Genomic DNA, 16,555 nt, shown 5'->3' on the forward strand with positions numbered 1-16,555 from the left:
GCTGTGATGCTCACAGTGGGCTGCGCAAGGAGAAGTGCGGCCAACAATGCATTGTTTTGCAACACTGCTGTTTGGTGAGGAGATTAAATAGCGGTGGATGCCACACCCCTTCCCCCTTAGGGAAGTGGGGAAGCATCTGCTGCGAATGAATGACACGTCCATGGGGTCCGCCTCAGGGTGCTCAGGGTCGTTAGCAACTTGGGGCATAGGAGCATATGGATGAAGAAGCCCTGGTTAGAGACGAGGGTTGTGTGGTGTGGACCTCAGCAGTGAAACAGGAGGAGCCAGCTGCATGTCTTCATCTTCATGCGGAATTACTTGTGGTTGGTGACTGGGTGACATCTTGTAGCCTGGGAAGGATAGCCTCTGGGGCTGGGTGATGTCTGGGGTAAATCTCTCTTGTTGGGGTGTGGTGCTGGTCAGCTGGCTGTGGACAAAAGGCACGCATAAGTCTGGTGTTACACTGGCTGGGTGGCTTGGGAACTAGAGGACTGGCAACAGTGGTGTGGAGAGGGGGGCAGAAAAAGTTGTTGGGAAAGTAGTGAGAGACAAATTTGGTTGGCATGTCGCGGAAGCTCCCGGTTCAGATGCTTCAGACGCTGCACCCAGAAGACCTTCTGGCCCTGGTGCTGAATGGTTGTTCCCGGAATCCAGGCTGGTTGCCAGCAAAATCCTTTCACCCATACCAAGGTTCCTTGGAAGTAGGTAGTGGTGGTGCTGGCCATGACTTCGACATGAGCGGGCTCAAATGGGTCCAGGTCTGCCATCCGTGGAAAAGTAGTTCTGCTGGACTTTAGTCTCCCATGGGTGTGGACCTGTAACTGCTCATAAAGTTGGGGATGCATCAGTGGAGTGATCTTGGAGGTATTTCTTCATCTGAGTTTTGAAAGTGTGGACCATCCTCTTGGCTTCTCCATTAGATTGTGGATGGAAGAGGGGCACTGAAATGTGGCGAATGCCATGCTGGCCACAGAAAACTCAAAATTTCTCATTACGGAATTGTGGACCCTTGTCAGTTAAGAGCACTTCTGGCAGACATTCAATCAAAAAAAAATATTTTAAGCCTGTGATGGTGTTGGTGGTTGATTTGGCATTGCATCGGACAATGTATGGAAATCTGGAGTAAGCATCATCCACTATCAACAACACTGTGTTCAACAGGGGCTTGGCAAATTCAATGTGTACCCACTCCCAAGGGCAAGCACTTGGGGGCCAAGAAGCAAACGAATGTCGTGGGGCTGCCTGCTGGCTTTGGCAGGATGGACACATTCAGGTAAGTCGTTCAATCTCTTGGTTCATGCCCGGCCAGTAAGTGAACCTGCGAGCCAGGAGTTTAGTTCAGGATAGCCCCTCCCCATTAACCTTGGTGCAATAGTTGCAGGACATGCTGATGTAAAGAATAAGGAATTACTACTTGGGGATGTCCCTCATCGGAAATGAGTAGAATTACTCAGTTGATCAACATGAGCTGATGGTGGGCATTAAAGAACTGACATTGTGCCACGGAAGTCATGGGAAGTTGTCATTAGGACCATCCATGAAGTATGTGACTTTGGACTTGTTGGAGTACCTTGTTGCATCTGGTTGCATCTGTGGCCCGTGGTCTGGTAATGAGAAAAGAATCTATGGTGAATTCTGCTTCTTCATTGATGTGAAAACACAGAATTTCTTCTTTGTCAAACTCTGGATTGGGTCCCCATGGAAGGTGGGAGAGGGCAACGGTGATGGCATGCTCAGTCATGTTACGGAAGTGAATCTCTTACTGGTAGTGCACTCAAAATAAAGCCCAATGCTGGAGGCAGTGCGCAGTGTGGTTTGAAATCTTTGCTGCTGGATTGAATAAAGAGATCAGCAGTTTAAGGTCTGTGATGAGGTGAAACTTTGTGCTATAAACAAAAACGTGGAATTTCTTTTACACGAAGATGATGGCCAGTGCTTCATTTTCTATTTGAGAGTACTTGCATGTCAGTCAATATTTTCAATGCATAGGCCACAGAGTGCTTGAAGCCATCCGCCTCCCTGAGTGCCAGGACTACTGCAACACCTGTATCAGATGCCTCCATTGCAGTAACTATCTGCTTTGTTGGATCAAAACATGTGGGGCATGGGGCCATCAACAACTAGAATTTCAACCTGTGGAAGGCACACTCGCAAGCTGGTGCCCAGTGGAAAGGCACCCCTTTTTTTGCATAACTGGGCCAGTGGGCAGTTTCTGTTGCTGCTGTAGGTGAGTGTGTTCAGTAATCTGATATCTTCCCAAGAAAGGGTCGAAGCTGCTTAAGCGTTTTTGGTCTGGGAAGTTTGTGTATGGCTTTGACATGTTTATCCAGTGGATGAATGCCTAAGCTGGTAATGATGTGGCGTTTCAAATGATAAAGCCATGCAGCATGTTAAGGTTACGAAACTGTTGAGATTCTGTGTCAAGGGGAACTTGGAGGTATCCATCCGCTAGGTTTATTTAAAAGAAGTAGGTTCCACCTTTTAATTTTGGCAGTAATTCTTCCAGCTTAGGAATAGTATATGTCTCAATCTCTGATTTGTTGACAGTTCCTCTAAAATTGCCGCACAGGTGGATCTTCCCCAATGGCTTTCACACTGACTAATAGGGTGGCCCATTGACTAGAAGGAATAGGATCTAGAACTCCAATTGGAGCTAGGCAATCCAGTTCTTCCTTTACTTGGTCTCGGGAGAGCTAACGGAACGGCGCGGACTCGAAAGCACCGAGGCCATGCATTATGTTTCAGTGCGATGTGCACCTTAAAATCCTTTGTAGAACAAAGTTCCAGGGTGAACAGGTCCTCATAATCTTGCAAAAGTGTCTCTAGGTCTGAGCGTGCTTCATCTTCGGATACCAAATTCAATGAATCGTCTATTGAAAATCCAAATTTCTGAAGAGAGTCCTGTTCAGACAAGTTTGCAGCAGAATCACTCTTAACGATTAAGAAGGTAATGTGGCGGGTGACATTAAGATATAAAATTATAAAGAATGTAGCAACCAATCACGGAAACTAATTTATTTATCTTGCCAATCGATTTCAACTGATATTGGTCATCATCGGTGCATTTTTGTAACCAATACATGCCATAAGTAGAAGTACTGTCGTTGGCAGATTTCTGTCATGATATTACTGAAATTTTTAGTTCTACACGCGCAAGTACATTTGTACATTTAGAGGTACTTTTTTTTACCAGTTCTGAAACAGAAACTTGCCTATGGAATAGATGAATACTTGGTTAAATACTGATGGTGACTGCTTCAAAAATTGTAAAGGCTTTGGCCACACACACGCACGCACAGAGAGAGAGAGAGAGAGAGAGAGAGAGAGAGAGAGAGAGAGAGAGAGAGAGAGAGAGAGAGAGAGAGATTAGGCCAACAAATGTCTGAGATGATAGATGTTAATCCCAGAATCAGTTTCACTAAGGCAGTGAATAAAGCCTGCTTTGCATTAGAAAACATTATCATCAGAACATTGACTAATAAATGTAATATGTAGAACATCTGAAATACAAAGTCAAATACAAAAAGGTGTGGGTGCCTGTGACAGAAGTAGAAGTGGAATTTTCATAGAACATCTTAACTGTTTCAGTATGTGACCAGACGGCTCATTTCACAGGAATATGCATAAATGATGATGTACTTGGCTTATGGTTAATTTAACTAGCATCAAAGCACAGTATTTCCTACGTTGCTACTGAAAGGAAAATAATTCACAATAAATAAATAAATAAGTAAATAAAAGTATTGCTATCAACTGCTCTAAGACGTCTCTTACTAAAGAAGGAGGTGGGTTACATAATGACTTTTCATATGCAAGACCTCTTAAAGTATGTGTAAATTCAAGAAGAGACTGGGTTACTGTACTTACATTTCTACTTAAAAAGTAACAATACACTATGTAATGTACCAATTGTTTGTTGTAGTACACACAGAACAGTTTCTTAATTAATGTTAAATGCTATGCAAAATGTATAAACACAATGTCATCACTTAATGATAGTCCTCACTCATGTTGCTGGTGATAAACTTTTGGGATATTTGTTGGACAATTATTATGTATCTAATCTCATGGCTGCTTTGTTCTAGGTGAATGGGAACAAGCATATTCACGTAAAGATAAGAAGAACCGCAAGAAAGATGACATTGAAGCCTCTGCTGGTAAGTTACAAAGCTATTTAGATGTGTCAGTGTTGAGGAAGTACTTGCAGTGTACAGTCTCTCTCTTTGTCTCCCCAAAGCCTCCCCCTTCATCTTTGTCTCCCCTCATCTTGACTACAGATGGGTTCCTCACAGCCTGTGGTCTGAGAGACCTTGCTCCCACTTTTCCAACCTCTCTTATCAATTCTGTAAGCTAGATTTTGTTTTTTTCCTACTTTTAAATGTCTATTAGTAGTACTTGTAATTTTTTTGCTCCTGAAAGTAAATACCAACCTACTACCTTTTCTCCCTGTAAATTCTGTTTTCTGAAGTGAATTTTCCTTTTGAACAAATAATGGACCAGCAGACCATTTAGTCACTTTGGTTGTTACTTAAAATAATGACTTTAATGCCAATACACAAAATAAGTAAACAAATGTAGCAGAAAACCTGGAACAATCGAAAGGCTCCTAAAAGTTAAAATGTGGAGGAAACATGAATAAAATTTTATTAAAAGGAAAGAAAACCATGCAGTTGGGCCCCAAAGAGCATGTGATAGCTGACAGACTTTATGTCATCCTCAATAATTAATTGTCGGATGCAATATAGAGGGACATGGTGTCAGCACACCACACTCCCGGCCATTGTCAACATTCCAACTCTAGAGCCACTACCTCTCTGTCAGCTAGCTCCTCAGTTGGCACCACAAGGCTGAATGCACCCCAGCCCAGTCAGCCCATCAAGGAAAAGTCCCTGCCAGTGCAGAGAATCAAACCTGGGTCCCCCACATGAGGGTTGGTTACGTTGACAATTTGCCAATGGAGACGAACATAAAATTTTATGAGATGGATAAACTCCTAATATTGATGTATGAAAATGAATCGTAGGAAACAAGAAAAATATATATTGATAGTGCAGAAATAAAATAAAAGTATGTAGAAAGACAATACCAGAAATGAGTCGGTTAGGAAAGAATACAAAAAGTCTGATGGACAAAAGTAAAGTTGTACATGCATGCGCGTGCTCACGTGCAGCCGCAGGATGTGAATTTGTATTTTACAAGTGTCATTGTACTGAAATTTCTCACTGAGAGGCCACCTGTGGGCCCTGGGTTTAGAATAGGCCCAAGGTATTCCTGCCTGCTGTAAGAGGTGACTAAAAGGAGACTCTCACATTTTGGCCTTTATTGTGACGGTCCACTGTAGGGTTTGACCTCCATTTTTCAAAATTTTCCTGAAGAGCGACTCGGGGAAGGGCACCTTATATGGTGCATAGTGTCCATGATGCATTGAGATGTTTAGCCCACTTTCTCATTGTGGCATTGCAGTCCCGCTCATTCTACATCTCTTTGGGCAAGGACACCTTCCTGGGTGCATTTTTCTCCATCCACTATGCAGTGTTGTTTTCTGCGCCAACGATGGCTGTGGACTACTTTGCACCTCATATCCAGCACAGTAGCCAGTCCGTTGTGGTGGGGCCGCCATGTACCCTGTTGGGATCGCTGTGCTGACACATGTGCCGTTAACTCTCCATGTGTGTCCAGGAGTAGATGCCCATCTCCCTGGGGCATCGGGACTCCCGGCAGTGGCCATCCTGCCAGGTGGCCCTTGCTGAGGCTAGTGGCACATGTAGAGATGGCCTTGGTCAAAGTGGGTGGCATCAGGACGGATGAAAAGCCATGAAGCGTAGTATGCCATCTCTTGGTGGTGGTCCACCACCAGCTGTCTCTAAGCGGTCAAAGTCTTACTTCATTGCTAAGAAACAAGACTCCAAATTGTTCGCCTCCCTGGCCACACCATGGGAGGAATGCCAGGTTAAGGATGACAGTGAAGCTTATTCACCCTGATACCTCGTCTGTACGAGAGTTGATGGGGAACCTTTCATGTCAATGAAGCCTCAGTTCTTTGTGGAGCATTTAGAGGACAAGTTTGGGGAGGCGGGGGGGCTTGTCCAAAATGTGGTCAGGGTCAGTCTGTATAAAAACAGCATCCTCTGCCCAGTCATGGGCATTACTCACTTCTGACAAGTTGGGGGATGTATCTGTTACCATCACACCTGTAAGAGCTTAAATATGGTCCAGGCACATCCATCGGGGTCCAAGGGATAATCAGGTTGCCACCAGTGCCTTCATCTTGGCCTTCAAGGGTGACACATTACCCAAAAAGGTCAAGGTGATGGTCTACCGCTGTGATGTCAAGCCATATATCCCTCCCCTGATGCGGTGCTTTAAGTGCTGGAAGTTCGGCCATATGTCTTGCCACAGTACTTCCAGTTTCCGTGTTGAGAGTGTGGACTTAATCACATCCCAATAATCCATGTGTCCCACCTCCCATCTGTGTCTACTGCGGAGAGGATAATTGACCTTGCTCTCCAGATTGCAGGATCTTACAGAAAGAGAGGAAAATTGTGGAATACAAGACTCTGGATCAACTTACCTACACTGAGGTTAAGCGAAAATATGAGAGGCTACATTCTGTGCGTATGACATCCACTTATGCTGCCACTGCGACAATGGCTCTAGCACCTTCCGTTTTGCCGCATACAGTTGTCTCTGAGCCGTCAGACTCCAACTGCGCTGTTGATGGTGGGGGCACATCCATCCCTGTTGCTCCTGCACCTCCTACTTAGGGAGAAACACCCCCCTCCCCCTCGAACCTTCGGGGACATTAGTTCCCACTTCTCAACCGGAGAAGCGTGATTCTTCTTTGGTTCCTCTCGCTAGAAAGGGGTCCCTTGGGTCACTCCCTTCCCACGTTCCTACCAGTGGCAAAGCAAAGCAGACACCTGCTAGTGGATGAAGCAACCACAGGTACCTGGTCGTAGGGCTTCACGGTCCTCCTCAGACCCCAAAACTGACTCAGTGAAGCCCTCCCGGCCAGAACAGCCAAAGGTGCAGCAAGAGAAAACCAAAAAGAAGACCCCCAAAAACCTAGACACCCATACCAGCACTACCTACAAGCTGTGCGTCGGAGGATGAAGTGGAGATTCTGGTGTCTGCTGAGGACCTAGATCTCTCTTGGCCCTCAGACACAATGGATGTAGATCACACAGTTACTCATCTGGTGGCAGCAGGTGACTTTGAGGTGTAAACAGCCTCATTGAGTGTTTTATGCCTACCTAATCTCACGGGCACATCATCCTCCAGTGGAACTGTGGCAGTTTTTTCCACCACCGCCTGAGCTACTTACAGCAACTCGTAAGCTTGACACCTGCTCTCTGCATTGCCCTGCAGGAAACCTGGTTCCTGGCAATGTAGCGAACCCCTGCCCTCCACAGCTATAGAGGATGTTACAAGAACAGTAGCGGCTATAATAGTGAGTCAGGTGGAGTTACTGCCAATGTCCTGAACTCAGTATGCAGTGAACCTGTGCCCCTTTACACCCCTCTTGAAGCTGTGGCTGTCAGGATAAGGTCGACACAGGAAATAACTGTCTGCAACATATATCTTCCTCCAGATGATGCACTACCCTGAACACATTGGCTGCATTAATTGATAAACTCCCTACACCTTCCCTACTTTTGGGAGAGTTTAATGCTCGTAACCCCTTGTGGGGTGGCACCGTGCTTACTGGCCAAGGCAGAGATGTCGAAACTTAACTGTCTCAGTTTGACCTGTGCCTCTTAAATACTGGGGCCCCCACACATTTCAGTGTGGCTCACGAAACTTGGTCGACCATTGTTTTATCCCTCTGTAACCCAGGACTTCTCCCATCTGTCCACTGGAGAGCACATGACTACCTGTGTGGTAGTGACCACTTCACCATCTTTCAGTCAGTCACCCGCCATTGTACCCACAGACACCTACCCAGATGGGCTTTCAACAAGGCAAACTGGGAAGCCTTCACCTCTGCTGTCACCATTGAATCTCCCCCACATGGTGCCATCCATGTGGTTGAGCAGGTCACTACAATGATCGTTTCTGCTGTAGAAAACATGATCCCTCATTCTGTAGGGTGCCCCCAACGAAAGTCAGTGCCTTGGTGGTAGCCGGAAGTTGCTGAGGCAATTAAAGAGCGTCGGTGAGCTCTACAGCAGCATAAGCAGCACCATTCCTTAGACCACCTAATAGCCTTTAAATGGCTCCACCCACATTTGCCAGCTTATAAAAAGACAGAAACAGGAGTGTTGGGAGAGATAAGTCTCGACCATTAGGTGCCATACGTCACCTTCCCAAGTCTGGACGAAAATCAGATGTGTTTTTGTGTACCAAACCTCAACAGGTGTCCCTGGTGTTAACATCAATGGCATGTTATCTACCGACGCAAACACGATTGTCGAGCACTATGCTCGAGCCTGTGCGTCAGGGAATTACCCCCCAGCCTTTCGCACCCTTAAACAGCAGATGAAAGGATAGTCTCCTCATTCATTACACGCCACAGTGAACCCTATAATGCCCTTTCTACAGAGTGGGAGCTCCTCAGCACCCTTGTACATTGCCCCGACACAGCTCCTGGGCTGAATCGGATCCACAGTCAGATGATTAACCGTCTCTTGTCTGACTACAAGCGACATCTCCGCGTCATCTTCAACTGGCTCTGTTGTGATGACATCTTTCCACAGAAATGGCAAGAGACCACCATCACTCTGGTGTTCAAACCTGGTAAAAACCTGCTTGATGTGGATAGCCATCAGCCTCACCAGTGTTCTTTGTAAGCTGCTGGAACGTATGGTGTGTCGGCAGTTGGGTTGGGTCCTGGAGTCATGTGACCTGCTGACTCCATGCCAGGGCGGTTTCTCCCAGGGTCGCTCTACCACTGATAATCTTGTCCCCCTCGAGTCTGCCATCCGAACAGCCTTTTCCAGATGCCAACACATTCTTGTCATCTTTTTTTATTTACGAAAAGCATATGACACCACCTGGTGATATCAAATCCTTCAAGGCAAGCTCTCGATTTTTATCTTATACTTACTGTCACTTCATACTGTCCATTTCTAAGTTGGTACCTCCCATAGTTTCCAACATATCCAAGAGAACAGGGTCCTGCAGGGCTCTATATTGAGTCTATCTCTAGCTTTAGTTAACGGTCTAGAAGCAGCTGTAGGGCTGGCCATCTCACCTTCTCTGTATGCAGACGACTTCTGCATTTCGTACTGCTCCACCAGTACCGCTGTTGCTGAGTGGCACCTACAGGGAGCCATTCACAAGGCGCAGTCATGGGCTCTAGCCCACGGTTTCCAGTTTTCGGCCCCAAAGTCGTGTGTTATGCACTTCTGTTGGTGTTATACTTTTCATCTGGAACCAGAACTTTACCTTCATGATGATTCACTCACTGTAGTGGAGACACATTGATTCTTAGGACTGGTTTTCGATGCCCGATTGACTTGGCTTCCTCACCTTCTTCAGCTTAAGCAGAAGTGGTGGCAGCACCTCAATGCCCTCTGCTGCCTGAGCAACACCAACCGGGGTGCAGATCGCTCTACACTGCTGCAACTCTACAGAGCCCTTGTTCAATCCTGCCTTGACTATGGGAGTCTGGTTTACGGTTGGGCAGTGCCCTAAGAGTTGCATTTACTAGACCCAGTGCCCCATTGTGGCGTTCAATTAGTGACGGGAGCTTTTAGAATGAGTCCGATGACCAGCGTCCTGGTGGAGGCTGGAGTCCCTCCATTGAAGGTTAGGCGTGCACAACTGCTCGCCAGTTACATTGCACATGTTCATAGTTCTCCTGCGCATCCGAATTACTGTCTCTCTTTCCCACCCACGATGGTTTATCTCCCGCATCAACAACCCAGGTCAAGGCTGACAATTGCAGTTTTCACCCGATCTTTTCTATCCAAATTAGAGTCCTTGCCTGTACTACCTATACTTGAGGTCTATTCACTTACACCTCCATGGTGTACACCTAGGCTGTGGCTTCGCATGGACCTTTGACATGGCCTTAAGGACTCAGTTAACCCAGCAGCTCTCTGTTTCCACTTCCTCTCGATTCATGACATGTACTGAGGCCACGAAGTGGTTTACCCCGACCGCTCAATGGCTGATGGTCTCATCGACTTTGCGCGTGTCCACGGAGGACATATTGAACAGCATTTCTTGCCCGATGGCTGCAGTGGTTTCACTGCAGAGCTGGTGGCTATCTCTCGTGCTCTTCAGCACATCCGTTCATGCCCTGGGGAGTCATTTCTTCTGTGTACTGACTCCTTCAGCAGCCTACAAGCTATCGACCAGTGGTACCCTTGTCATCCTTTGGTAGCGACCATCCAGGAGTCCATCCATGACCTGGAATGGTCCAGTCATTCAGTGGTGCTCGTCTGGACCCCAGGTCACATCGGAATCCCAGGCAACGAACTTGCTGACAGGCTGGCTAAACAGGCCACACGGAAACCGCTTATGGAGATTGGCATTCCGATAACTGACCTGCGTTTGTTTCTATGCCGCAAGGTTTTTTTGGCTTTGGGAGACAGAATGGCATAGTCTCAGTATGCACAACAAACTGCATGCTATTAAGGAGACTACAAATGTGTAGAAGTCCTCGATGAGGGCTTCTTGTGGGGACTCTGTGGTTCTCTGCTGGCTCTGCATTGGCCACGCTTGGGTGACCCATGGCCACCTCCTGCGCCTGATGACCCACCTCAGTATCAGTGCGGTGTCTGGTTGACAGTGGCCCATATTTTGGTGCACTGTCCCACTTTGACTGCCCTGCGACGAAATCTTGGGTTACCGGACTCGCTGAAATCACCTCATCGGCTGATTTAGTTTTGTTTTATTCGTGAGGGTGGGCTTTATCATTTAATCTTAGTTTTAGTGCATGTCCTTTGTCCCTGTGTGTCCTCCACCATAGTGCTTTTAGGGTGAAGGTTTCAATGTGTTGCATAGTGGCTGGTTTCTTCTTTGTATTGTCATGGACATCCAGCCATGGTAATCTACTTTGTCGTTTTAATCTCTTCTACCTGTTTTTTGTGTTTCTGTGGTTTTCTTGTCCCCTTTTGTCCGTTTAAGTGTAAGTGTTTGTTGCCCTTCCGTCGTTCTTGTGGTTTTTTCTTTCATTCCATTTTGTGTTGTAAGTCTTGTTTGTTTTATTCTCAGCCTTGTGGCATTGTTTAATTCGGAACTAGGGACCGATGACCTAGCAGTTTGGTATCTTCTCCCCCCTCCCGCCTCTTTTAAACCAACCAACCATCTCACTGAGGTCTGTGTTGCAAACAGTATTGTGAGAAAGTTGTAAGGGTCAATGAATGTTCCGTGATTGTCCCTGATGTGGCGATTTATTCAAAGTTCATAGTATGATAAGGAATCAAACTCAGAAACCATACAGTAAAGTAATTTTGGTGGCAAGGATGCCACATATATTGTCAGGGGATAGCAGATATATTGTTAAGGGATGCTACATACATTGTAAATGAGAAAGCTGAGTAGCCCTTATTATCATTCTGTTTCTCTTCACAGAAGCCACTGTTAATAAAGAACTGTTTTGTTAACATTGCCATGCGCAGAATTCAACAGATGCACAAAATTAATATTGTGTGCGCTTAAAAGTTGAATCCCTGCCAGTCAATATTTTTCATATCATTGTATCATAGGCTTCTATTAAATATTGATTGATCACACAGATTGATGATTGCAGAGAATGCAAATCCACTTGTATTTTTCACTTAACTACTTGTGATGAGTTCTAGGTCATCATGTAGCAGTTGTCGACAACTCAGAACTAATTACCAGTAATGTTGTATTGTAATATTTTTTTGTAAACTGCTGGTAGAATTCCGTTACTTCTTAAGTCAAGTCTGGTTGGATAACATTTGTGTCTTTGTCACTTAGTAAATAAAAATGAAGCAAATAAGTTGTTTAGTAATTCCTCACAGTATCACTTAAAGTTTTACAGAGTTATTGGGATTTGTTACCATTTTGACAAATTAAATGAGAAATAGCTGCTTGTACTTAATTATGAAAAAGTTGAACAAGTTTGAAATTTCCAAGTACAAACAGCAATTATATAAATTTTAAAAGCTTGAGATCAGACTTTGTGACTTTCTGTAAATGAAAACGATATTGAATTTTTTCAGTATCCTGTAAAAGATGGCATTGTTCAGCTTCTTTAATTTTACTTTTAAAGTGTTGATCATTATCACTGCAGTCAGACCAGTCTAAACAACTTTTATCCATCCTAACTTGAAATGCCCTTTCCTGATGACTGTGGATAAATTGTGGGCAAAAAAAAGTACTTGCTTTAACTGTAGCCACCAGAAGTTATTTTCAGTAAATTATTGAATGAGCACTCGACTTGTGAGAACAACAGACTAATCATTGATTCCATTTCTATGTGTTAAAAGTTAATTAGCACTGAGGTCACAAAATTCTTAGTTAAATCCCTGTTTTAAACCACAGAATTACATTAATTAAAATCTAAAAATACTCTTGCATGTGAGCTTTGTATCTAGCAGACAATATTTTCCCGCTTCCATTTTATATAAAGTAAAAATTCTTCTGTCAAAATGTTAATCTGACTATTTAACAAATTAAATGATACATTATCTGAAATAAGAGAGCAAAAATTTTGTGGAATTCTTCCAAATTTCTATACAAGTCTTTTAAATGTTGCACTGACATTTATTTGTTCTTAGCTGGTTATATGTCATTAGATACAACTGCTGTGATCTGTCAGTGCACAAAGTACTTGTCGCCAAACATAAAGTTAAAGAGTGGAGGCAAAATGTAACCTAAGAACTTTTGTGGACAGTGCTTTTTCTTTACAGCAAATCTCATTTCTTTTGTTTTTTACACTAAGGTTTAGGCAACTATTGTGCAAATAAAGTGTAAACAATTACTGTTACTATTTCTTTTAGACTTTCTATATCTTCTTAGCATAATTGTATTTTTCCAAGTTTTCTGTTATGGTGAACCGTTTCAGCTTTCATTAAAGAAGAAGTTGGGACACCAAGCAAGAAGAAGAAGAAAAATAAGACTTCAGAGACCAATAATGAAGGTGGAGATGAAAAAACTGACAAGGGAAAAGAAGACAAAGTTGCAGTTGATGAGAAATCTAATGAGAAAGGAAAAAATAAGATAAAGTACGTAATTTTTATTTGCAAAATTTTGTTGGAGAATTTATCATCCAAACGTTTATCTTAATTTAACATTTCAACAGGTAAAACTCCACTTGTCATAATTTTGGTTGTCCCTAGAAAAACCATTAATTTGAAAATAGTGAGCTAATATGTAAGACTTTTTGAATTGCATAATGTGTTTTTAATTTTGTTTTGTTCTTTTAATTCAGTCTTCATCTGTTTTAGGGATGATGGTTCTGTTGAGCTCATATTGACACCATTCACTGTGGAGCCGCAGACAGTGGTCTCTCCAGACACACCAACTAAGTCAAAGAAAAAGAAGAATAAGAAAGGTACTGAAACATCAGAAAAAGACAAGGAAGTTGATAGTACTGAAGATACAGCCCCAAAGAAAAGTGATTCTAATAAAGGTAAAGAGTTGAGTACATCAGAAGGAAAAAAACAAGATGCCAAAAGTGAGAAAAAATCAGAGAACAAGGCAGATGTGAAACAAGACAAGAAAACTGGGGCAAAGGCAGAAAAAAAGGTGGACACAAAACCAGATAAAACTAATGAAGGTAAAGGAGATAAAAAGGCTAATCAAAAAATTGAGCCAGAAACAAAACCTGGCCCCAAGAGTGAAAAAAATGAAAACAAGACTGAGAAGAAAGGTGAAGAGAAAGTAGATTCAAAGGCTGAAAAGACGAAGGCCTCAAAAGCTGATAAATCTGAGAAGAAATCGGATGGAAATGGAGACAAAAAGGTAGAAAAGAAGCAGGAATCTAAAACCGAAAATAAGGATGTGAAAGGGGAAAAGAAGACAGAACCTAAAGCAGATGGTATGTATTACTGGCTTAAGATTCAGTGGAAAGTATAAACCTTCACATAATAAATAAATATATGTATGTTCATTGTCTTCTTGCCAAGCACTTCACTTGAAAAAATCCTAAATATTTGGATATATCTACAGTCCCCATATTTGACCTGTATGTTTGTGATGTTCGTGTTACTTTTAGTTAAATATTGCTTGTGAAAATTGTTTTTGTTGCATCTTACTATCTCCTGGAGTAGTAAAGTTGTCTTTAATGTTTGAGCATTAGAATAGCATTTCTGGGACACAATTGTCCTATGAATAACAATGTAGGAAGTTAAGTCATACTGGTAGTTTAGTTCAGTGATGGCATGAAGTACTGGATGAATTTCATTTGTCAAGCACAAAATCACTGTTCACTGTTTGTATCATGGGATAGTTACCTGCACTATTCACAAATAAGACTAGTTATTTTAATTGAAATGTGTGGCACCCCAGCAAGAAAAGTGACACAGGGTAAAAAAATAGTAATTTTTAGTGTGTCACTGAAAAATCTATGTGAAATACCCAGTCGTGCATTAAAATATAATGGAAATTTCTGCCAACAATGCTTTAATTAAAATTTAAAGGTATATTGTAGAATTAATTGTCAAGTTTTCTCATGTATTGCAGTGTGTGTGTTGTAATGTTGACACTTCGGTATTTGAAGATGGAATCCAATTTATTATCCATATTGGTATCATCTCCTTGCCATTAAAGTAACAGATAAAAAGTGTATGGGGAGATACTAAACAGATATTACTCCCCTGGAAGTATTACCTCTGTCATGGAAGAATTTGCGTTGCCATGAGAATAATTGTAGATAATAATTCTATTTTACATACTTTCATCCATATATTTATACTCACGTTTAACGTAAAAACCACAATAATGAAGGGGCCCTGATATAAACTGGCAGCAGTAAACAAGGACTCTGTATTCTAAAAAGTTTAACGTCCCTTTTAAGAAGGCATTAGTAAACCGTCTAGGAAAAGTCGTCTCGACATACATTAACTTAAAGGACAACTGTATAGTCTCTGTTTCATTCACTAGATGACCTAATAGGTACAGGCCATTGGTAATAGGCTTGACAATTTTGAATATTGTCTGTAGTAATCATTCATTAGACATCCACTGATGGAGAAAGGTTGATCGCTAGACTTTTCTGTCTTATATCTTCAGTTGTATGCCATTTGTGTTAATACTGCACATTTTCTTGTATGATTTACTTTCTTTTGTTTGGTCATTGTCTTAATTTTTCCTTATTTCTTGGAATCCTGCAAACAACCTACTTGGTCCATCTACCATGTATTAACCTGGCTATGCGTTCCTTTAGTGTAATTACATCTTCTATTCCAGTCTCCTCTCTATGTATTTCTTCTTCTTCTTCTTCTTCACCTTCAACTTCACCGTCAGAGGAGGTGGACTTTATGACTGTTAGGGAGCACTGTAGCCATTTAGTGCTGTGCTCAGATGGTGAAAGCACCACCATCTTGGGCCACATGAATATGGTAGCCAATAGCATGCCACACAGCTGATATATAGGCGGCCACCCACTGCACAGCTGGTCAGTTCAGTGCTCGTGTGTGATATTTTTGAATCTCTCTCTGCTTGAAAACTACCTTGCTTGTCACCTGGTTACTATCTTTGGTTGCATCTTGCATTTGTCCCTCCGCTTCTCTGGGCCTTGACTTCATCATTGAGGTGAAGGCTTCACTTAGTGCCTTGTTGTCTAGATTGTTTGTCCTTGTCCTGGTCTGTTGTTTTGTCCACAGTCTGTCTGTTGCATTTTGCTCGTATGTCTTTGGTGTGAGTTGCTCTTGTGCAAGTGGTTCTCCTGCCTGCAGGCTTCTTACATTTCTCCATTTTCTTCATGTGCACCAATATCCAGCTACCAGAAGATGTAACAGTGTTGTATTGAATTGGTCCTATGAACTAAGTAAGCATCCTGTGTGCGAGATGCTACACACATCAAGTTACTTACAAGATAAGTGCGTACATAGCAGTAAAGCATACACAGATGACCCAAAACTTGGACTACTGCTCAGAATAAGATTGAGTGCCACCCGGTAACATTGCAGGCATGTGATGTGGTAAGGAAAGTAAATGAAGCAGTTTTGTCCATACATAAATGGTATGGGAAACAGGTGAACAGCAATCTGCACTGATTATGCTATGGTGTACGAGAAGGTGTGATTGTTGAGTGACTGTAGGAGGATACAGATGACTTAGACAGTCACTTCTAGTTGATGTGATGAATGGCACCTAGCTGTAAATATGGAAAAATGTAAATTAATATGGATGAAAAGGTAGAACAAACCTGTAATGTTCAGATACTGTATTAGTAGTGTACGGCTTGACAGTCATGTTGTTTAAATATGTAGGCATCATGTTGCAAAGTGACATGACTTGAAATGGAATGAGCATATGAGGATTGTGGTAGGGAAGGTGAATGGTTGACTTTGGTTTATTAGGAGAATTTTAAGAAACTCTGATTCAGGTGTAAAGGTCTCCTCAGAGGGCTCACAAATCTTTGGTGAGTTTGTGCTTGGCTATCACGGGGTCTCAGCCTGTGCAGCACCTC

General features: G+C 42.9%; 1 protein-coding gene across 1 annotated transcript in view; it reads left to right on the forward strand.

The window, feature by feature from the left end:
- Nucleotides 1–16,555, forward strand: part of LOC124605621 (cylicin-1-like) — a 65,445-nt gene that overhangs the window by 30,447 nt on the left and 18,443 nt on the right. Inside the window, exons 3-5 of the mRNA XM_047137431.1 lie at nt 4,086–4,157; nt 12,986–13,145; nt 13,368–13,960. Coding sequence (XP_046993387.1) covers nt 4,086–4,157; nt 12,986–13,145; nt 13,368–13,960 — 825 coding nt within the window. The remainder of the gene's footprint in view (nt 1–4,085; nt 4,158–12,985; nt 13,146–13,367; nt 13,961–16,555) is intronic.

This window comes from Schistocerca americana, chromosome 3, assembly GCF_021461395.2.
Source record: "Schistocerca americana isolate TAMUIC-IGC-003095 chromosome 3, iqSchAmer2.1, whole genome shotgun sequence".
NCBI classification, from domain to species: Eukaryota; Metazoa; Arthropoda; class Insecta; order Orthoptera; family Acrididae; genus Schistocerca; species Schistocerca americana.